The sequence below is a fragment of the Diutina rugosa genome (assembly GCF_008704595.1).
Source record: "Diutina rugosa strain CBS 613 chromosome Unknown scaffold28_size161324, whole genome shotgun sequence".
Classification (NCBI taxonomy): domain Eukaryota; kingdom Fungi; phylum Ascomycota; class Pichiomycetes; order Serinales; family Debaryomycetaceae; genus Diutina; species Diutina rugosa.
Window position 1 is genome coordinate 56,282 of NW_022995054.1, and position 21,442 is coordinate 77,723.

The 21,442-nt window shown below is 51.8% G+C and overlaps 11 protein-coding genes across 11 annotated transcripts in view; 6 read left to right on the plus strand and 5 right to left on the minus strand. All coding sequences in view use genetic code 12, as the record gives it.

Moving 5' to 3' along the window:
• Positions 1-3: 3 nt before the first annotated feature.
• On the minus strand, positions 4-2,337 carry ACF2 (Acf2p; the record flags this gene model as incomplete). The annotated part of the gene is made up of 1 exon (XM_034156268.1): positions 4-2,337. The coding sequence occupies one exon, from the start codon at positions 2,335-2,337 to the stop codon at positions 4-6; it is 2,334 nt and encodes a 777-aa protein (XP_034015150.1).
• Positions 2,338-3,125: 788 nt separating this feature from the next.
• On the minus strand, positions 3,126-3,476 carry PGA14 (Pga14p; the record flags this gene model as incomplete). Its single annotated transcript, XM_034156379.1, has 1 exon — positions 3,126-3,476. The coding sequence occupies one exon, from the start codon at positions 3,474-3,476 to the stop codon at positions 3,126-3,128; it is 351 nt and encodes a 116-aa protein (XP_034015151.1).
• Positions 3,477-4,281: 805 nt separating this feature from the next.
• Positions 4,282-5,940, minus strand: DIURU_000037 (karyopherin alpha; the record flags this gene model as incomplete). The annotated part of the gene is made up of 1 exon (XM_034156490.1): positions 4,282-5,940. The coding sequence occupies one exon, from the start codon at positions 5,938-5,940 to the stop codon at positions 4,282-4,284; it is 1,659 nt and encodes a 552-aa protein (XP_034015152.1).
• Positions 5,941-8,261: 2,321 nt separating this feature from the next.
• On the plus strand, positions 8,262-9,053 carry DIURU_000038 (uncharacterized protein; the record flags this gene model as incomplete). The annotated part of the gene is made up of 1 exon (XM_034156601.1): positions 8,262-9,053. One exon carries the CDS (start codon positions 8,262-8,264, stop codon positions 9,051-9,053), a length of 792 nt encoding a protein of 263 aa, XP_034015153.1.
• Positions 9,054-9,530: 477 nt separating this feature from the next.
• On the plus strand, positions 9,531-11,066 carry DIURU_000039 (uncharacterized protein; the record flags this gene model as incomplete). The annotated part of the gene is made up of 1 exon (XM_034156712.1): positions 9,531-11,066. One exon carries the CDS (start codon positions 9,531-9,533, stop codon positions 11,064-11,066), a length of 1,536 nt encoding a protein of 511 aa, XP_034015154.1.
• Positions 11,067-12,423: 1,357 nt separating this feature from the next.
• DIURU_000040 (uncharacterized protein) lies at positions 12,424-13,983 on the plus strand (the record flags this gene model as incomplete). Its single annotated transcript, XM_034156824.1, has 1 exon — positions 12,424-13,983. The coding sequence occupies one exon, from the start codon at positions 12,424-12,426 to the stop codon at positions 13,981-13,983; it is 1,560 nt and encodes a 519-aa protein (XP_034015155.1).
• Positions 13,984-16,042: 2,059 nt separating this feature from the next.
• On the plus strand, positions 16,043-16,783 carry YML6 (mitochondrial 54S ribosomal protein uL4m; the record flags this gene model as incomplete). The annotated part of the gene is made up of 1 exon (XM_034156935.1): positions 16,043-16,783. The coding sequence occupies one exon, from the start codon at positions 16,043-16,045 to the stop codon at positions 16,781-16,783; it is 741 nt and encodes a 246-aa protein (XP_034015156.1).
• Positions 16,784-17,419: 636 nt separating this feature from the next.
• Positions 17,420-17,857, plus strand: RPS18 (40S ribosomal protein uS13; the record flags this gene model as incomplete). The annotated part of the gene is made up of 1 exon (XM_034157046.1): positions 17,420-17,857. One exon carries the CDS (start codon positions 17,420-17,422, stop codon positions 17,855-17,857), a length of 438 nt encoding a protein of 145 aa, XP_034015157.1.
• Positions 17,858-18,054: 197 nt separating this feature from the next.
• Positions 18,055-18,945, minus strand: PRP45 (mRNA splicing protein; the record flags this gene model as incomplete). The annotated part of the gene is made up of 1 exon (XM_034157157.1): positions 18,055-18,945. One exon carries the CDS (start codon positions 18,943-18,945, stop codon positions 18,055-18,057), a length of 891 nt encoding a protein of 296 aa, XP_034015158.1.
• A 412-nt stretch (positions 18,946-19,357) lies between these two features.
• Positions 19,358-19,966, plus strand: DIURU_000044 (uncharacterized protein; the record flags this gene model as incomplete). Its single annotated transcript, XM_034157268.1, has 1 exon — positions 19,358-19,966. The coding sequence occupies one exon, from the start codon at positions 19,358-19,360 to the stop codon at positions 19,964-19,966; it is 609 nt and encodes a 202-aa protein (XP_034015159.1).
• A 1,143-nt stretch (positions 19,967-21,109) lies between these two features.
• Positions 21,110-21,442, minus strand: part of YOX1 (Yox1p) — a gene marked incomplete at both ends in the record, with an annotated part of 987 nt that continues 654 nt past the window's right edge. Inside the window, one exon of the mRNA XM_034157379.1 lies at positions 21,110-21,442. This exon is cut by the window's right edge and continues 654 nt beyond it. Within this exon, the coding sequence (XP_034015160.1) occupies positions 21,110-21,442 (333 nt within the window).

The following is a 21,442-nucleotide window of genomic DNA, read 5'->3' on the forward strand; positions in this document are numbered from 1 at the left end:
TGGCTAACGGTCTCCACCGATACCAGCTAAGTATGCCAATGACCATGTTCTCGACATCCCATTATCAATAAGGTGAGGTTTGAAATTGTCACCAGCAAAGAACGAGTAGGCAGCTCTAGCATCGTACCCACCATAATTCAACAAGCAAATACCCTTCCACCCATCGTCAACTCGGTCAATCACCGGCGCGAGCCATCTGTCCCATTCTTCCTTGATGTACTTGGAGCCACGCATGTAATTAGAGATTGGAGTGGTAGGTAACATGTGAATACCATGGATCCACTCATCGCCGACGGAACCGCGTCCAAAGAACGTCAGGTAATCGATCTTATTCTCAAAGTGGATACCCAGCACCATGTTGCCGATGAACTGTTGCGGCTCGACCTTGTTATCTAAAGAGTACAACATGTACTTGTTGATGGAACGGCGCATGATGGCAAGAATCAAATTGGCCCGGGCTTCCATCGCCTGATCGCCAATCACCTGAGCCCAGAGTTTCATACCAAAATAGCAGTGGTAGTCTTCCGAAGACAGTTCTTCGTTCTTACCGTCGCCACTGGGGAAAAGCCCATGAGCCCACGAGTGACCGTGGTACCAGTCAAACAGACGAAACTGCGGGAAGAACGCGTCCGCTTGCGGCAGTGCCACGTCTCTCAACAACGTCGTGGCGTACTCACGAACGTGGGGGTATTCGTTGAGGTAGTTGGGGTCTACTTTGGCCACAAGCGCAATGGCATGGATATGGTACCCGTAGTGGAAGTGGTGGTCGTTGTAGTTGGCATTACCGAAGTCAGCCGCGGGTTCTGCTGACGACACAATCCCCTTCCACATCGTATCGTAACGGAGCGGGAATTTCTGTTTGTTTTGAGCAAAGATATCGATAGCCTTTTTAAGTTTGTCAAGCACGGTAGCAGTCAATTGATCATCTTTCAACACAAACTTAGTCACCCAGGCAATGTGAGCATACTTATCGAGGATCTTACCCGAAGTGTACATGGAGTCGATGTTGGCCATCCCCACCACGTCTTCTTGCACTTCCAGAGAGGCTGCGGCTCTGATAAGGTCAAGCGCCTGTTGAGAGTACTGAGGCTGGCTTACCCGTTCCAGCCAGGGGTCAAACAGAATACCCCGAGGTAAGTCTTGTTCAGTGACCTTGATTTGATTAGCGACGAACGCCTTCATCACCCCCTTGACCGGCGAGTCTAATTGCATTTGAGCGTCGACCATATCGTTATTAGCCGCAAGCGTTTCGTACTGGTGAGGGAGCGTCCAAAGAAGAGTTTTACCCAGCGAGCTTTGGCCCAGCAATTGGTAAGATAAAGTATAAGTGGAATCATCCCCACCAAGCTGGACGTCAACTGGCCAGCAGCCAGCAGTATCGTCATAGGCCCGGCTTTCGCCACGAGCAATTTGGATGAACCCTTGATTAAATCCACCTTTAATCACATTGGGGTTCTCTAAGTTGAGTCTACCGCCACTGACGTACACTGACCACACCACCTCGTTGAACAACACCGCCTTATACTTGATCATATTGCCCACTTGGCCGACTTCGTCCCAGTGGTGTACTCCCACTTGCAGGTTAATTACCGGGGTGGCACCTTTGTAGATGGCAGTGACAAACCCCATCCCTTGAACAATAGGGAACTCCACCGTGCCTCCATTGACTTCAAAGCGAGTATTGGCAGAGAATTTGGAAATATTGGCAATTGACAAAGTGGCATTGGTGGCTAGACCCTCAGCGGAGAATACCCACAGTTTAATCTTAGGAGGGTTGAAAAAGTACTGGGCCGGGTTCTGCTGGGGGTCAGGTCCAAACACTCTCTGCTTAGCTTCAGTGTGGTTAAACGCCATCCCGGGAATCTGCTCGGGGTCTCTGGTGACCCATAACGAATAAGGGAGCGGCCACACGGGGAATGTCTGGTCGTCAAGCGCTAAATTCAGGGCGAAATTGTTCGTCTGAAGCGGGGCATCGTTGGGGCCGTGGCTACACCCTCTTGGAAGCACGGCGTGGTTAATTTTTGTGTAAATTTTAGGTGGTTCCCCCGTGGCAATTGGTGCCCCGAAAATACCAGCATCACCTCCAGAAGACGCCGGAGGCTTAAACGCCGGTGCCAGCGCTGACTTCAGTTGCGGTTTCAGCGACGATTGGGGTGGCAACGGCGCTGGCGGCCGGCTGTACGGTTGTTGCGGAGACTCCGGCTGGTGTTGTTGAGGGGCCTGTTGCTGCTGTTGCTGCTGCTGTTGCTGCTGAGGGGCTAGCGGCTGTTGCTTGTCGTTGTCATGATTGACATTGAGACGTTCAAACTTTTTGATGGCGTGTCTGATCAACCCCATGGTAATCTGGGTGGCTTATAGTTTGTGGTTGGTACAGGTCACAAGGGTTCCTGCAGGAAGGCCCCGGGCCGAGCGAATTCGGTAACCCCGGCACGTCACCCCAGCGGTTACAGAGCCCCTAACGAAGGCACCGATGACACTAAACGCGACACTAAACGCGACACGTCTACCCGCGGCTTGGCAACACTTGTCAAGTGTCACCGTTTACATGGAGATCCACCTCAAGCTTGTAAGTGGGGGAGGCAAATAACGACCGCGAAAAAGCACCTAGCCGCTAGCAGCAGCAGCAGGTAGTAGGCCGGTATGACGAGCCGACGCTGCATTCGACGAGAGAGGCACCCTCAGAGCCTTTACCTCGGAGCCGCCCTTGATGTGGCTGTAGCGGCTATACCAAATAGGAAACGAGATTACGAACGAGGATACGACGACCGTTGAGCCTGGGGCACTGGTGCCACCTGGAAGTCATATGCATTACATCACTGCTTACTGGCCAAGCCCTAAGCGGTGTATTAGTGTTATCGCCGGATGGGGGAGAGATGCCTTTAGCCGGTGGGGAGGGTGCCGCCGCGGGAATTACACCATTGGGTGACGGTAGTGGGTGCATATGCTAGATATGCGCGTGGCGACGGGTATCGGCACCAGCGCCGCGTAACCAAAGAATTATTCTATTACTATAGACCAGAGCTATGAGTTACGTCCACACGCCTTAAACAGTGGGAATTAATGCAGTAGTGGTCAAAAAAAAACGGGGAGAGGTTCACAGAGGTATAATTGCCGGTATCGGTTGCTTACAACACCAACATCAAACCAGCGGCCATAACACCGGCGGCGCCCAAGCCCAAGGCGTTAGCGGCGGCGGCGCTGTCGGGCTTCGAGCCGGAGCCGTTGGTGCCGTTGGTGCCGTTGACGGCGGTGCCGTTGACGGCTCTCTTTTCCAAGGGAGCGGCGGTGGCGCCAGCGTAGTGGGTGGTGGTGGTGACTCTCACGGTGTGGTCGAATCTGCCGTATCTGTGGGTCGACTTGGGCGAGTCTTCGTTGATGACGACGGTCAAGGTCGATTCGTGGGTGTTGGTCTTGTGCTTCTTGGCGGCGACGACGGCGGCGGTGGCGGCAACGGTGGCAACGGTGGTGAACTTCATGGTTGGAGAATGACAGAGCGCCCGTGGCGGCTGCAATCAGCGTTTTATAGGGCGATAAAAATTTTTGCGGCATTTGTATTTGTTTGTATGTACCAGTGGGTGTGGGTGCAGAAAATGGCTCATCCCCAGCAGCTGGCAGCGGATTTTTTCCCCCAGTGCCAAGAGGGCGGCGGCAAGCGAGATTGACGATCGTTTAATAATTGTTTGGTTTAATGGTGTAGGTGGTGTAGCCCCCTCCAATTAGTGGTGGATGGTGGCGGGGGTGAAGTCCCGGGTCTCAGCGCGAACATGCGCGCCTAGCGCCGGGTCTCTCACGTTTTCGGCCATAAATTTTTATCGTCGAAATTTTTTATATCACGCGGAGAGGGGAATGGACCAGCATGGCCACCAGCCAGCTAATTGGCTGCTGAAACCACTATAGACTACATTGGTAACGATAACATTCACTTGATTGTATACACTAAACAATATGGAGTTCTTCACACGGCTTTTTTTTGTGATGGTCTCGAGAGGTGTCAACCCGCCGGTTAGGCTCACGGATATAAGCGCGATGACTTAATTGTGAGGCACGCACTCATCGCAGGTGGAACGGCACCACAACGGCTACCGCCGGCAGGCGGCTGGCAGCTAATCGTAGATAGCGGGGCAGGCGGCAATGTCAAACAAACCAAAACTACAAATAAACCAAATGTTTTTCTTTAGAGATATATTAGAGATGCTATAACATGAAAACTCATAAGTCCACCACACCATAAGATTCCACCCCGAGATGAAGAGATGATCGCACCAACGCGATCGCGGCCGTCTAAAAGTCGTAGTTGCCTTCGTTTTGGTTTACCCCGAACCGGTAGCGGTCGTCGTAGGCGTCCGGCGCCGTCATTTCGTCGTCAACGGCGTCGTCTTCCTCGCCAAAGTACGTCTCGATGATGTTGAACGCCTTCTTGTAGATCAGAGCGTTTTGGTTCAGCTGGCACTCGAAGATCTTCTCCATGCCACCCGCTTCCTCAATGTAGATGGCGTTGGGGTTTTGCGAGAGCCCCTGCGCCTCCTTGTCCATCTCCCCCATCTTCAAGATGTTTTCCAAAGAGTCCAACGTCACCTCGATGATGCGGGCGTCGGCAATCGGCAACAAGTCGCAAAGAGGCTTGATGCACCCTTGTTGCACCAAGTAGCGGATCTGCTCGGGGCGAGCCAAACCCCCCAGCGAGGCGTTGGAGATCGCCCAGCACGCTTCCTTCTTGATCTTGTAGTCGCCGGTGGCCAACAACTTGATCACTTGCGGGATCAAGTTGGCGTTGATCACCGCCTGGATCTGGTCGGGGTTACCCGCGGTGATGTTGGAGATCGTCCAGCACGCCTCCTTGCGGATGCCGTCCTTGGAGTGGTACAACAACGGCGCCAACGCCGGCAACACCCCGGCGTTGATCACCGTCTGCGTCTGGTAGTCGTTACCGGTGACGATGTTGCCGATCGCCCGCAACGCCGGCGTCTGCACCAAGTGTTCGTCGTGGCCCAAAAGCTGGACTAACCGTTGAGGGATGCGGGCATCGACCACCGCCTGGATGGCGTCGATGGCGCTGTCCTCGGCGCTGCAGTCGGAGAGGTACGACACCGCCCAGCAGGCGTCAACAAGGGTCTCGGAGTCGGTCGAGTACACCAACTTGGCGAGGGTGGGGATCGCCTGTGACACGATGTTCCAGTTGGGCGGCGGCAGTCTCCCCCGGCACAAGTTCAGCAACGTGAAGGTGGCGGTGCGGATGAGCGTCATCTTCAGCGAGTTCAACAACTCCAACAACTTCTCCATCGCCCCGCACTCCAACACGTAGTCGCGCAACTCGGTGCTGTCCCCGGCGACGTTACCAAAGGCCCAAATCGCCTGTTCCTTCACTTCCGCCAGATTTGAGTCCAACAAGTCGACAAACTTGGGCACGGCGCCGGCCTCGACCACCACCCGCGTCTGTTCCGACGTCCCCGAGGCGATGTTGGTCAACGCCCACGCCGCGTCCAACTGCAACATGTCGGGGTACTCCTTGCCCATGAACTCGACCAAGTAGGGGATGGCGCCCAGCTCGATGACGAGGTCGATGGGGGGGTTGTGTTCGCGGGACAAGATGCGGCGGAACTCGATGGTGGCGGCCAACTTCTGGTCAAAGTCCGCCAGCTGGAGCATCGACACCATCCGGGGCAATTCCTGGCGCAACTGGGCGTCCATCGCCGCCGGGTTCATCCCCTGCTGGCCGGTGGGCGCCTGGTTCCAGGTGGCGACGTCCTCCTCCTCGGAGTCGTTGCCGGCGTCGCGGTTGAAGTTACGGCGCTTCAGCAACATCTCGTCACGCTTCTGCTTGCGCAAGTCGACGGTGAGGTTCTCGCGGCGCCGGCGGAGCTCATCGTTGGTGAAGCGACCTTTGTTCTTAAAGTGTGTCCGCCGGTACTCGGGGACGTATCTCGAGGCGTCGTCGTCCATAGGGGATATCCGGTCTGGCACTAGCAGAGGTGAGAAGGAAAAAAAAAGAGCGTGCGAACAACCTTATATGAAGTCGATGGCGGGCGACAGTGAGCACAAGGCGCCCGGCTAATCGAGTGTACGGGGTCTAGCAACGTAAATTGAGTCTATTTAGAGTAAATGGTGTGTGAATTAACCTCAAACGATTGAGTTTGTTGGCAGTTTTGGCCCCTGGTTCGTCGGGAGTGGCGGTGATAGTGGCGGTGGGGGTAAATCTCAGATTGTGTGCAGGAAAACCAGCGACAACGCGGCGGGTGCCTCTACGGTGAAATGGCTGTGCTCCAAGGGCGACAGCAATTACCGGCGGGAGAGCAATTGTTGACGTTAAAGTTAAAAATGGTGGTGGATTTGATTCCGCTGGTTAAATGGAGATGAAAGAGCAAGTAGTTTACACTATTCAGGGGTGGGAAGTAGGAATCCAAGGGGGGATGAAATTTGCCTCTCTCGCAAGTGGCTAGTGGAACGGCTGGGTATTGCCAAAATAAGTGAGTGTTTCTTCGCTACGATGTGACGTCAATTTGAAAACCTGGTCACAACTTCAGAACGGTGTTATGCATCATGATAAGTATGACTCGAACCTTGGTGTGATCTTTTGTAAAAATTTGAATTATTGGCACTTATGTGTTGGTTTGACAAGTATGTAAGCGAGGACTCACCGGACTACTTTGCTTCGACAAAAACTCTGAATATATAAATAAGATATAAATGTTGAAATGTAAAGCATGATGATTCGATTTGGCATTTTTGTCTAGACTTAATTAGGGTAAGTGAATTCTCAACTCCATCCACTTTACCAGCAATGGTCACGTGATACATCTGTGACCATCAAGTCAAACAAAGTCAAATTTGTTGAGTTTTTGAGTGCTTGCAAAAATTGTTCTTGTTTATTGTAGATTAAGTTTTGATTATTTAAATCTTAGATACTTTTTCAGGTTGTTCCAGTTTTTGGTGGATGTTGCAGTCAGCTCCCCAGTGTGAGAACTTCCATCAAAAAGGTGACCCATCATTACTATCACCTTTAAGATGCCTAGACAGCCGATGGTAACTAATCGTAATAACTGTCTGTTACGGGTCGATCAGATATTGGAAACCGCCTATGATGAACGCCGCCGTGCAGAGGGCCGCAAAATGGTGTGTCAACCCTCCGACTACGATGATGGTCTGGGGACCTGGCTGCAACATGACAATCGCTTGAACATGAAACAAACCTTGGTGTAACAGCAAAAATTTTGGTATAACAGCAAGTTCATGGCCCATTAGTTGTAATTTTGGGGTCCATGGTATTCAGCAGTTGCGGGCCCCCATCATATAGTGGGGTATTTGCCTCGCCAGAAATCATTGAGCGTCGTCGTCGTCAAGCCATACCAACTGGATTTTGTTGATTGTGTTGTTGGCTGGTAGGGTGGTCTTCGTTAGAGGAGCGTCGAGTTAATCGACTAGTTGCTCAACTCATAAGTGAGAAGCTTCCAAGTTTTTGATGATGAAAACTAAGAGGAAATAGTCGCCCTTTTATACACCAAAATGAAGCGGGGAGCTCCCTGAATGCACACCGTCGACAATGAGACGGGGGATTAATAAATGCACGCCGTCGTCAATGAGACGACGGATACAATGACGAGCGCGTCCCCTCACCCATCGTCTACCACATTCCGCATGGGTAGAACGTTGTGGCCAACAAAAAACACCAGCCCTTTCAGAGAATTTCAAAGCTTTCTGGGTGATTCCATCAATGCCGATGGCTTTTGCCCGCCTTGCAAGTGTCAGTCAAACGATTGGCAATCAAGGGATGACCAACAATCGCGGGCGATGCCCTATTGTTGAAGAATTTCTTGGAAAATGAATTGTCCCGTTGACGAGACAATGCACGAAACAATTGTCTAATCTCCCACCTCGGAGATGCAAAGTACGCGTCCATCTGGTAACAAAGACTATTGAAGCTTTGGCTTCATGTTAAAACAATCGGTCCAGCAATTTAGGCAACCATTTGTGTTTCACTTTGTTGTTCACTTTTCAGGCTTAGTTCTTTTGAGTGTGTTGAACTTATCAATCGCACTCCATACTATCTCCCATATGTCACGTGACTCAGCCATTAATGGCCAGCTCGAATAAGCCGGTCCCTAATCACATAGTTCAATAAATAAAAAAGTAACTCCTTTCAAATAATCGAAGAGTATTGAATCAGACAGTAAATAAGTCGAACTGACCAATCGAATCAGGCTTTTACTTCAAAATCGTTGTTGTCTCCATCACTACTAAGGGGACGGCTTCGCACGAAAATCACCATGCTTCGAGGACTCCCGCTCCGGGGGCTTACCCGAACCCCACTTATCGCTCATCGCAGCCGTCACCTGGGGTCTTATAAACTGTCCGATGCTACGGTGGAAACTGATGACATCATCACCGAAAACAACCCGTGGTCGCCAACGTTGTACACCGACGTGGTGCGGTATAAGCCGCGAGGGCGATGGCTGCGGACCCAGGCTCTCCCCGATAACTACCGACTTTCGTACCAATCGCTTTATGAAGCTCCCGGTTCAAAGTACGTGTCGCTCTTGAGAAGACTCACGATCTCGTTCGCGGTGTTGGGAGCGTACGGGGCTAAACTCTTCTATGAGCTGGTACAGTTTGACGACATTTACGCCCTTTTCACGCTTGTGGGCACGATATCGCCCGCAGCATTTGTCCAGTATAAGACCAAAGACTACGTCACTCGGATATTCCGTCTCTACGATAAGGACAAGCCGCAGACGTTGGACAACTTAGTCAGCGACGAACGGCTCGTGATGGAGAAATTGCTGCCGATGGGGCTGAGAACGTACAACGAGGTACTCCAAGTGTCTGACAATACACTGCTTCAGTTCCAGAAGCCGCTGCACGGGTGGCTTGTGCCCTTAGCCACGTGGAAAGAAGTCGACCCCGAGACCAACCGCAAACGCGCCTATTACGTGGTTGACAACATTGGTGGCATCAAAATGGACCGCCTTTGGGGAATCGTCGAACACAACCTGGGCGTAAACCACGGGCGCTACATTGACCCTGCTACTAATGAGCGTTTACCAGATGATAAATTATAGGTAAATTTCACTGTATATAGCTAATCGGTCCCACAGAGACCACCACTGACTTTATCAATCACTAGATCTTTGATCTATTGACATTGGCAATGTTTTTCGTCTAGATCAGGGTAGATCTTAATCTAAGATATTACTGATTACCAAACGGTCCTGATTACAAAGCGGACCACGGGCTAGCGTGTCCCGAATGATACTTAATCGGAGTTTATCTGAACGTTCTTAAAAGGCTTTCGCCAGTGGTAACCCAGCTACAGGCCTTAGTCATGTAGAACATGACCGCTTTCAGTCACCTGAACCTTATCCGGATTGGGAAGCAGTAAGCGGCTAGCGGTGTGCCCCAATTTATTAGAGAAAAACCGTTTTAATTAATTATGCGCCGTGAGCCCCCCGCGGTCGGGGGCCTAGCCAAAATCGCCGTGCGGCAGCGGCGTCAAAGATCCCCCTACACCCACATACGACACCACACCCACCCCTCCAATGGGACTTTTCGGCAGCTCCAAGAAGGCGAAGCAAGCCAGTGATGCCACCAGCGACGCCTCAGTTTCTCGTGGGACCAGTCGGCTGAGACTGGCGCTGAGGGAACGCCCTCTGTCTTCCTCCTCTCGAACGGGATCGACCGCCACCACCGCGGAACTGTCCTCAAACGATGATGGCCGAGGTCGGAGTCGTCCTAAGGTTACGGTGACCAGTCACGCTACCGAAGATGCTGAGTTAGCTCCTGGTGAAGGCGAAGAAGGCGACGAAACGTCAGAGGCTCGCAAGGCCCAGTTGCGTAAATTGGATGAGAAGGCGCCTGATGTACTCGGAGCAGATGCCGTCGACGACGACGAAACCAAGGCTAATACTAAGAAAAACGCCATGCTCTTCCACTTCTCCGACGAGCTGATCGATGGCTATCGCCGGGAACACACTGCTTCCGATTTATTGGGGAGACTATACTATGACGATTACGATACCGAAAACCCGCAGCTGCTCCTGGGGACAGCCACACCGTTATTGACACCACAGGTGACGGGGGAATCGACTAGTAACTCGACACTGAGGCTGAGCTCAACACGACCATCGCTTAACCGGCTCTCGTCGTTTGAGCGCGGTATCTCATTTGATACTAGCGACAACAATCTGCGCAAGACGATGACCTATAAAGTGAAACACCCTCAGTTCAAGTTTCGCCGCAATAATAAGACCTACTTGGCTGGTTTCAATAATCTGATTGAGTCGTTGAAGGCCATTGAGTGGTTATTTGACGAAATGATCGTCCACGGCGACACAATCGTTGTCCTCTCAGTGTTAGATGAAAAGCGATACTCGACCATCGACCGCAATACCGCCATGGCGGCGCTTTCGAAGATTGAGAACCTAAACGAAGTCCACCGCAAGAAAGTTAAACTCATATTTGAGGTGGCGATCGGTAAACCGCAAAAGCTTTTGAAAAACGCTATTAACGAGTACGACCCTCAGATGATGATTATCGGTACTCGCCATTACGATCGCAAGATGGCTAAGCCGCTTTTCGCTAAAGAACTGTTCCTGAAGCATTTCTTGGAGTGTGCTCTTGTCCCTGTGATCCTCGTCAAACCCACTTATCACTACGTCGAAGAATTACCTAAACCTATCGATGGCCACCAGTACTTTGAGAACTGGCTCCGCAGTATCGATGTCGCCGGCTCCTACGATAAGAAGCGCAAAAAGGGGATGTTCAGTCCCCTGGCGTCGCGAGGCAACTCCTACACCAACCTCTCCCAGCTTGTGCCTGACCGAGGTCCTACTCTTTCGCGAGGCAACTCAGGCACTGCTCTTTCACGAGGTAACTCATCACCAGGTCTCGATGTGCTTGTGGCCGAACGGTTAGCGGCTACTGAACGTGGCCGTCCGCGAGACACTGTGCATCGAGAGCGTGGCCGCTCACCAGCTCCGCCGCTGGGGGGACAAGGGGCACTTCTGCCGCCGCTGCGATCGCGGTCTCGTCTGAGAAACCGATTGCTGGCTCTCTTTAGCATCGGCGATAAGTAATACTTCTGAAAGTGAAGAAAAGCTGGTGCTGGACGTTTCATTTCAATTCTCACCCCCACGATTTCCTTAATGTTGCCAGCCTCATGGTTGCTGATTAGACCTTTTTATAGCTGTTATGAGGCAGTGCCAATCTATAATGAAGTAGACGAAAGTCATCGCGTTGACATGGCAACAATACGTTATATCTTCTTTTAAATGGCAAACTAAGTTAAGCCACCACTCAAAACTGTCAAACGTGGCGGGTGATTTAATTTTGAGCCCTTCATACATTCTCTCTCTCACCATGGTGCAAGCTTCAAGGTGTGAATAGTCCTTTGAAACAATCCCGAATGAAAACTCTAAACTGAATGTCATTGGCACATCAATGAACTACTTAATTTCCAATCATTTGTATATGCTATTCGTATGTCATGAGCTTAATGGCATCGCCTCGGGCTGCCCCCCTGCTGTGCTCACATTCCATGTCCGAGTGCAAAGCCACGCCAAAGGGGGTAAAATGTTTATAAATAAACGAACGCTAATTTCGAGAGGAAATCCTTTTTCTCGGGTGAACGATGGTTGGCAGCAACCAGGATGTTAGTGCCGTACTGGTGGCATATCGCAGCCTCCAAGTTATCCTCACTGGTGTCGTTTTCGGGTTTGGCATTTACGAGGTGGTCCAACACCGTCGCCAGACTTTTGATGGTAGCGACAGCTATGGACGAGCAGTGGATACAGTGGTGGTGCTGTGTCTTGGGTTATTACAGCTACTAAACTGCTTGATTATCACTACTACTATTGCCTCGTTGTGGGCTCGTCCTATTATTACCATGATTTTCGACTTTGCCTTCATCATTTTATGGGGGTGGCGAGGGGCGGTGGATACCTTTTTCAGCAATGACGTGTGCCATAATGGCTCTGCAAATGGTATACCTCAGCTTATAGTTGAAAATCTGTGTACGATAGGCCAGATCTGTGGCTGGATCGAAGTGGTGATGGCTATTCTTTACTTGCTAGGGTTTTTCATTCTGGTGTGGAAATGTTTCACGCCAGTGGTTATGGCGTACGGCTGGCGGGGCCTCTTCAGGAAACAGCCATACCATATCGGAGCACTAGCAGTAAAAGTACCACTCCCTAATTTTCGTAATTCGGAAATTACTCTCGGCAACCTCGAGCAACCCCTGCCAAATTCGCAGTTCCTGCCTAATAAGCTGAACGTATCGATATATAGTACTGAAGTGGCGGTGCCCCTACGCGCCGCACTATGACGCGAGAACTCTGCGGTGATCGGTGATCTGTACAGACTCTGCCGCGCGCTCGCGCTACCAAAATAAATACACCGTTACGCGTACACTGTACAGTTTGACAGAACCCTGGCATGGTGTCACCTGAGTTTGCCAACTGGCGACGACTGGGGCTGGTAAATGACAAATCACCGTCTCCGCCATCACGACTGCGTCTGGCCACGCCGAAATTGACATTATCTACCCAAACCAGAGGCCACCGCATTGCCAAACCCCAACCAAAGAAGCTGTGGATCTCCCGCATCGTCAGCTGGGGCTCCGACGCTGGCGCCTCTCTGAAACAGAATAATCATGATGATGTCGACAATATCATCGCTAGAGTGGAACAGCGGCGGGACCGGCTGTACTCTCAGGGGGGCGATAATGGCCGCCATGATCTGGGGAACTTGAGGGTCACTCACAGCCAACCTGGAGCTTGGGACAATAACCAAAACTTGACAGGCGATACTAACCGGGCGGAATTGACTGACGCTCATCGGGAAATTGAACGCCTTCGCCAGTACATGGAAGTTCTCGAACAACAGGCCCAGGAGGCGGTCCAGCTCCGCCAGGACGTGATCCGGTACCGTCAGGCGGCGCAGGAAGCCGCTGCTGACCGCGACGACCTTGAGTATGAGCTTCTTGAGCTTAAGAAAAGCATCAGCAAACAGACATTGCTGGAAGACGACCGCCTTCGCTACCAACGGGCTTTGGAAGATACACTCGATGAGGAACGGCGTCAATGGGAACGGGAACGGGCTCAGGAACGCATCGAATGGCAACAGGACCTCCAGGACCGGATCGATAAGGCAGTTGATGAAGTCAGCCGAAGACTCCAGATCCGCCACCAACAGGAGCTTGAAGTAGCGGTTAACGAGGAAACTTTTCGTGTCGAACAGCAGTATGCTGCTAAGCTTGAACAGATGCGGCGAGATGAGGACGATCTCGCAGATGTCCAACGGTTAGTCAACCACAAGCAGTTGGAGCTTACCCGGCTTTCGACGGACACGGCTCAGCAGCGACTGCTCCTTCAACACCAAGCGCAACAAATTGACGAGGAAAAGCGCCAGCTTCAAGAGCTCAGGGACGAGACCAACAAACAGTCGCAGCGGTTACAAGATATGGTCGCCAAAGTGGAAACCACTAGCCGCGAATTAAACAGAATGACGCTGGATGTGGCCAGTGTCTCCACAGTAATGACGGCGATGATCCGTTGGGGGCTTGCCGTGTTGGATGAATCGTATAATCTCGACGATATCGTTGCTCGCATCAACCGGTTGATGGAACGTGGTGTGGTGTTGGAGCCATTGTCGCCTCTGGACCAACGGACGATTGCTGCCATGAGCCAAAGCCAATTGGACCAGGAGTACCGCTATTTAATTGGTGAAGAGATTCCTGGGTGGGGTTTCACTTACGACCGGGACCCTACTCGCCAGGGGCCTCGCCAACACTTACTCAACTCCTACGTTTACCTTCAAGCAGTGGTGGAGAGACTCCGCACGATATTGTTGGAACTGCTTCGCCAGGCATCGGCGATGCCTGCCAAAGAATTTGCCCAGGTGGTAAAGCTTTGGGAGAGCGAGCGCTTCGAATTGATGACGTGCCGTCGCGTGCTGAAGTGGGGGTCGCTGCCCCTCCGACCCCACCAGAGATGAACATTTTATTATAAGTGTGCATGACGTAATTTAATTAATGAAATATCGTAATCTTCGTTTATTTTGGCTAGATAAACCAATCAGTGGCTTTTTGCCGGTTATCACTAGTGCCCTGGGCGAGCCGGTCCCCGACGTAGATGGTCGATTTCAGATTTAAAACAAGCTGGAGGAGGTTGTCGTCCAGCACTACTTGCATTAGAAGCGCTTTTACAGGTTGGCGAGGTACGGAGTCAATCAATTGGAGTTGTTTTTCACCTTCAGAGAGCGGGGGTTCGATCGATTGGAGCTGTTTGCCCACATCACCAAACGTGTGTGGGGTGAAAAGGTCAGGGAGAATATGCTTGATCAATTGCTGCTCGAGCTCAACGAACTGGTAGAAGCGACACTCTTGAAGTAACGCTGCTCTTTTTAAGTCATCGGTTACCACAAAGAAATTACCCCGTAAACACTCTAACAATTCGTAGAATAGTTGAGCCAGCCGGTGCACGATACAGTGCGGGGCGGGGCGTACCAATTGGCTTTGCTCGATCACGGGGAACGTGTGTTGCAATTGCTGGTCGTAGTGAACGGTGAAATAGTTGGGCAGGTTACCAGGACCTAATAAATCTCTGGGAATCTTAAACAGAGTGCCGCCAATGACACAATGGATGTCCAACTTGGATAGTATATTTTGTAGACGCGCGAGGCCATAATAAAATGAGTCCAGCCACAAATTCATCATCTCGTAAGCGTCATGCACCTGGACGCGGTAACCTTGCAAATGGTTGTAGATCAACTCAAATAGCTTTGGGTCCAGGTCCAAAAATAACGTGGCTTCGGCACCATGGATGGCAAACCATTGAGTGAAATATGACGGCGCGTCCAGCAAGAGCAGAAGCCCTGATATGGGGAACAGCTTGTAGCCGACTTGGATCTGGTAGATCGTGTCGTTCTGGAGAACGGGAGGCTCGGAGGGTAGGATATCGGTGATTATGGTTAGAGTGAATATACTCAAATTGATGGAGAGTTTGGGGGAGTTTTATACTGCTCAATGGCGGTGGGCGGGTCACTCGACGTCGATGACCAAGATACGCCGTGCGCTGCACCAAGATGTAGATAATCTTGCACTGACGAGCGTTCCATGCGTTAGCATGCGTTGGGCGGGCGGACAAACTGTGGCGGGAGCTTGTGGCAACCGCCCCGGATTAGGAAAGAGGCGTCGGTAACTATCCGATTTTCGGGGGGGCTGCGACGAGAAATTAGTAAGAGCAGGCGACAGGAGTGATGCCCCACGCTGAAGCCCACTTGTGGAGGCGGCGGGACGTTGCACCACGTGGTTACATCGGAGGGGAAACTGGGCTTCGGAGAAACTTTTCACTGTCGCCTAGGGGTTTAGGCATGCGCTGATGGCGTAAGGTGGGTGGTGTTGGTGTACCTCATTTTCGTGGGATAGGGCGGCTGGATACGTAAATCGTGACACAAGATGGTACCAAGAGATTTTCGCCGAGGGAATACGGGTGGTTAGTCTTGGGTGGCACGTGCTATGTGATCTTCGAGTCCCCAGTGTGTGTCCCCATTGGTCCGATGACTAAATGCGCTAGTGTTTTGTGGCTTTTGCCGGTGGAATCTTCCGCTGCAAGTGAAGCACGCAGCTTGGCATTCTGGAACAACCTGGAGAAGCCCGCTCCTCGGCTTAGACGTACTAAAAGCCATTGTCATATGGGATGTTTCAATTGAGAGGTCAGAGGGGGTCAATGGCAACCATCGACCAGTGATCTACCAAAGTGGCTAGGGAGCTACTCGCGCTCGCACTTGGTGCGTTCGCTTGGTGGTTAGCGACGACGCACGGAAAATCAGTGACGGTGACCAAGATGAAATAGACCCCACTTGCATCTGGCCAGAACCCGCACTTCGGCCAAAATTAGCATCGCCGTGCGCCTCGGAATTTCCCATATGATCCGTGGATAACCCCGTGCTATTGTTGGCGGCTTTAGCTCGAGAGCGCTTAGTGCGAACGGTGCGACTGTGCGCGACGAGTGAAAAAAACTTAGTCCTCGCGAAGACGCTCTCAGTATCGGCCATGTTGAGACAATCGTTGCGGACGATGGCCACCGAGGCGGCGCTGGTGTTCCACACGGCCACCCCGCCCAAGTACACGTTGGCGCTGCTCCGGAGCTTCCCGTCGCTCGAGCCCCACACCTTCATCCCCCTCCCGGCGCTGTTCTTCACGGCGCCGTTGCGCCGGGACTTCCTCTGGCAGGCGGTGGTGTACGAAGCCGACAAGGCCCGGGTGGGGCTGGGCTACGTCCCCACTAAGGGCGACAAGCCCTTCTCCAACCGCAAGTTGTACAACCAAAAGGGTACCGGTAAGGCGCGTGTGGGTGACGCCAACTCGCCCACCCGTGACAACGGCCTCAAGGCGCACGGGATCAAGGCGCCCCACGACTGGCTGACCCAGTTGCCGGCGAAGATCTACTCCAAGGCGTTCCAGCACGCGCTCGCCGAACAGTACAAACAGGGCAAGTTATACGTTATTGGCGCCGACGGCAACGAGTTCGACTCGGCGCAGTGCGAGTTTGCCTACGACCACCCCGCCACTGCTCGCCAGTTTGTTGAGGCGCACGGGCTCGAGAAGTTGAGCCTTTTGTTTATCACCGACGGTGTGCGCCCGAACTTGTTGAACGCTACCGAGGCGTTGGGCAAGAAGGCCGACGTTCTCGTCAAGGAGGCGGTCGAGGTCCGCGACATCTTGCGGGCGAACCGGGTGTACATTGAGTTGCCGGCGTTGCAATGGTTTATTGGTAAGCACTCCCACGAATGAACACGACATGTATATAGCATATAATTAAGGTATAGAATAAGATTCATTAGGAGCCCCACTGAGTCTGCTTTGGGGTCGTCAAGCATTTTAGCTTATCGGTATTAGTCAGGCTTATTTTGATGGTGATATTCGAAATTCAGGCTCAATCGACTGGTTTTTGACGTTCACGATAACGAGTTCAATGCTAGAGCACTAAATACTAGTGATATGAAAGAATGAAAGGAATCATAATACTTTTAATTGAGATTGTCGACAATGTTGTAGCATTTACCTGGTGAAAGAATATCTTGAGACAATGTCAACATGTGAACACTCAATGCTACGCGATCACGTTAGATCTCATGTTCGTTTGGTGGGGTACAGTGAGGATGCGAATGGGTGCGAATAATACGAAGGGATGAAATTAAGGAGAGGGTCGGGGAAGAGAACCGTAACCACTACGATGACAACAATACATGTTAAGCAGTTATTTAGTTAGGGGAGGCGCCAGATGAAGTCCCTCAAGTTTAACTCGAAATCCCGATTGGGTTCGCACTTTAGTCACGTGTCATTAGGGTTACACGCCCTAATGCCCCAGTGCGCGCCAGGAAAACTTTTCAATATGGCCCGAAGGAATTTCACGCCAACTGACCCAACATGCCTTTAGTCGTCCAAGAACAAGGTTCGTTCCAACACATCTTGCGTTTGTTGAACACCAACATCGATGGGAGAATCAAGATCATGTACGCCTTGACCAAGATCAGAGGTGTCGGCAGAAGATACGCCAACTTGGTGTGCAAGAAGGCCGACGTCGACCTTGCCAAGAGAGCCGGTGAATTGACCCAAGAAGAATTGGAAAGAATCGTCACCATCATGCAAAACCCCACCAACTACAAGATCCCCGCCTGGTTCTTGAACAGACAAAAGGACCAAACCGACGGCAAGGACTACCACGTCCTCGCCAACAACTTGGAATCGAAGTTGAGAGACGACATCGAAAGACTCAAGAAGATCAGAGCCCACAGAGGTATCAGACACTTCTGGGGTCTCAAGGTCAGAGGTCAACACACCAAGACCACCTCGAGAGGTCTTTAAGTGCTTTGTCATGTATTTTAATAATAAACAGGAAGGAAAAGTTTCACCACGTTGTAGCGTTTCATTTCTGAAACAAAACATATAAGAATACATTTTATGATAGGAATAGACTTACAAATTCATTTCATGCTGATGACTGGATGTGTCTGTTGAGTTTTGCATTGGTCGTAACGTCGTATATGATGGTTGGTGCCGCGTTATTGATGCCTCGAGCGTTTACGGCGGTCGTCGGGCTGGCGCTGGCGACGCACAAACTGGGCCAACTCGTCGAGCTCGCGGTCAGCGGCTTCGCGCTCGCGTTGAGCTTGCTGCTGAGCTTTAAGACTATTTTCCGCTAATCGTTGGCGAGCACTGGTGTCAGCATCGTCGAGAGCCCGGTTAAGAGCACCGAACCCTTCAACGTTAACACTAGTGTCGGCACTAGCCAACATTTGCGTGCGGTGTTCAAGGGAAATATTAAACCCAAGATTATTCTTCCAATTAGACACCACCAGCGGGATCTGCCATTGTTGGCGTTCCTCGGGAGTAAGAGTTTCGTCAGTAGTGGGTTTAAGTAATGGCGGCGGCGGTGGCGGCGGCGCATGACGGTTTTTGGCGAGTTTAAACTGCGGTGGAAGTAACGGGTCTACCTTATACTCCAGCACTTGTACTTCATGACCAGCAATCTTCATCGTCGTAGGCTTATCAGATTTGGTAGACGTGGTAGGGTTTGAAGTCTTGGCCAATATTGCAGCAATGATGTTTCTGGTATCGTCAACGGTCGCTTTGACGTCAGGGTCATCGCGACTAGGGCGAGGGAAGTGGTGAGGCATGCGAGGATAGCGGGTCTTGAGCGGCACGGTATCATCGTAGCGAGTATGAGCTGTTTGGGCTCCTCCCTGGGCTCGATTGATAATTGTCGTAGTGACGTCGACTTCTCCCAGCGGCGCTACCACGACCTCACCCACCAGCGCTGATGTCACTATCGAGGATTGAGGCTCGGCGATTGGTAGTAGAGCCGTGCTTGTACTGCCACTGCTGCTTCCGGCATCGGCAAAGGCAAACGTGGCCCGGTGGCTGCCGCGGGGAGCGGGGAGACTGCGGAACATGGCTTTTCAGTGACGGCCTCAGGGCGGAGGGCGCTCGACCATGCTAGAGAGCAATTGTCCCAAGAATTCGCTGGGCTATGTGCAGGCCAAAATTCAAGTGGCCATCTAGACTCGAAATTTAGGGGATGGGTCCACTGTGGCGCTTGGTACCACCGATAGATTAAGCTTCGATTACTAATGGCCCTGGCAGCAACGCTGCCCCTATGTGGGCTTAATAATGGCGCCATGAAAGATACGGGGCGCTGCAGGCTTCGGTCGCGGCAACGGAACCCTGGGGGCGCACACCCCTGGGGTGTGTCCTATATGGGGGTTACGCATAAATTAATAAATTAGTAAAACGGTAAGGTTGCTAATTATATATAATTGAGTCGATCCCCAGTGGTTTGGTCGTTATCGTACTACTCAATTGACCATGGCTCCCAAAGTTTGCGTTCTCTACTACTCGATGTACGGCCACCTCAACAAGTTGGCCGAGGCCGTCGCCGCCGGGGTGCGGGCCGCTGGCGGCACCGCCGACATCTACCAGGTCCCCGAAACGTTGCTGGACCATGTGTTGGAGTTGATGCACGCTCCTCCCAAGGCCAAACACCCCGTCGCCTCGAAGGAAGTGCTCTTGGAGTACGACGCGTTTTTGTTCGGTGTCCCCACCAGATTCGGTAACTTCCCCGGCCAGTGGAAGGCGTTCTGGGACCAGACCGGCGGCTACTGGGCCCAAGGTAAGTTGTTCGGCAAGTTTGCTGGTGTGTTTGTCTCCACGGGTACCCCCGGTGGTGGCCAGGAAGTCACCGTCGTCAACACGTTGTCGACGTTGGCGCACCACGGGATCGTCTACGTGCCCCTCGGGTACAAGAACGCCGGCAAGTACCTTACCTCGTTTGAAGAAGTCCACGGGGGTTCGCCCTGGGGGTCGGGTACCTTTGGCGGTGCTGACAACCAGAGACAGGTCACCGAGTTGGAAAAGAACTTGGCGTCGCTTCACGGGCAACAGTTCTATGAACAAGTGAGCTCTTACTTGAAGTAAATTTAGCGCTATGTACGCAGACAATTAACCGTCAGACATTATGTGGTTGTAGTATTGGATCATACTTTATTCACATCATTTAGCCTAGTTTAGTAAATTTGCGTCATTGTGCGTGGGTGAAGTCAATGAGGCAGTTCTCCTCATAAATCTGTCTGAGTCTCGTACATGGCTCCCTTGGGCTTGATTCGGCTGGACTTGGCAATTGACACCGGCATTGGCCAGGTCTAATGGTTAATTGTGAGAACTACCTTCCGTACTACAGCTTGATTTTGTAACTGAAATTCACAAGGCCAATGATGGCGACTACAGGGTAAATTCAGGTACGTATAGGGGTCGGTGTCACAAAAGCCACCTGGAAGTTCCGGTGTAACTTTCAATTACAACAGTACTAACTTTCGATGAGAATTTGATCGGTATCTGTCTGTCACATCAAGCACATTTTTCACTAATTGGGCTCACGAGATGTGGCGCACTAAATTTAGTAAAAAAGAAAAATTGGCTTGGCACGTACTTCCCAATCTAAACACCCTCCCCAAACCCCATAGACGCGCAGTCGCCCTTGGCCCACGACGCCGCCGCTTATGTCTCGATTAGTCCGTGGCGCCTGGTGGTTGCCGGGCCAACCGAGCCGCGCTGCACCAAAAGCTTACACGTTACCGGTGCCCGCGTGTCCCTAAAAGAGCTTAATTGCTGGCGACGCATCCACTAGCCGGGCGCATGCTGCGCGACGTGTCATTTCTCGTGCAGAGAACGTAGGTATCAATAGTCGACACGCAACCCTTTGTTTACCTTTGGCCCTGCACGATGGTTGGCGATGTCGGCAAACTGTTTATACGAAACAGAACCGCGTATCGACCGATTCAAACGTCGACGCCAATCCTGTGATTCAGTTGAATCTTCTCAATGGAAATTACCCCTTTTATTCGCAATAACAATCAAATTCAACTCTTGTTTAATGGCATAATTGTACAATCCTTCAGTTGTTAGTGGTTCTATTTATATCCTAGATTGATCGTGCTATTGTTATAATCACTACTAAATGCTTGTCTCAGTGTCCCTTTATTTCCGTTCCTAAATGCTCGTTAAAAATCATTACTCATAACAGTGTCCCATAAAATCGAAGGTTTCAGTCAGTGACGTCACTTACTTCCACTGGCCTTCCTTCAACTTAAGCAAGTGTTCCACGCACTGGTTGTTGTCGCTCGTCTTCGGCGCCTCGGCGGCGTCGGCGAGCCGCTGCTGCACCGTTTGCGGCAGCTTGTGCGACGCCAACTTGAACGTCATGGTGGCGCCGGCGTCCAGGTTCAAGAGCGGCGGCTGCTTTTTGCGCGTCTCCAGCAACACGAGCTTGGGCGGGTGGTGCTGGATCATCAGGTCGTCAAGCAGGGTATTCAGGTCGTCGTAGTCCAGGGTGGTGGTGGGGGCAGGAATGGGGATCAGCGCCGCGCGTTGCTTGATGAGCGGCAGCGTCGTCGC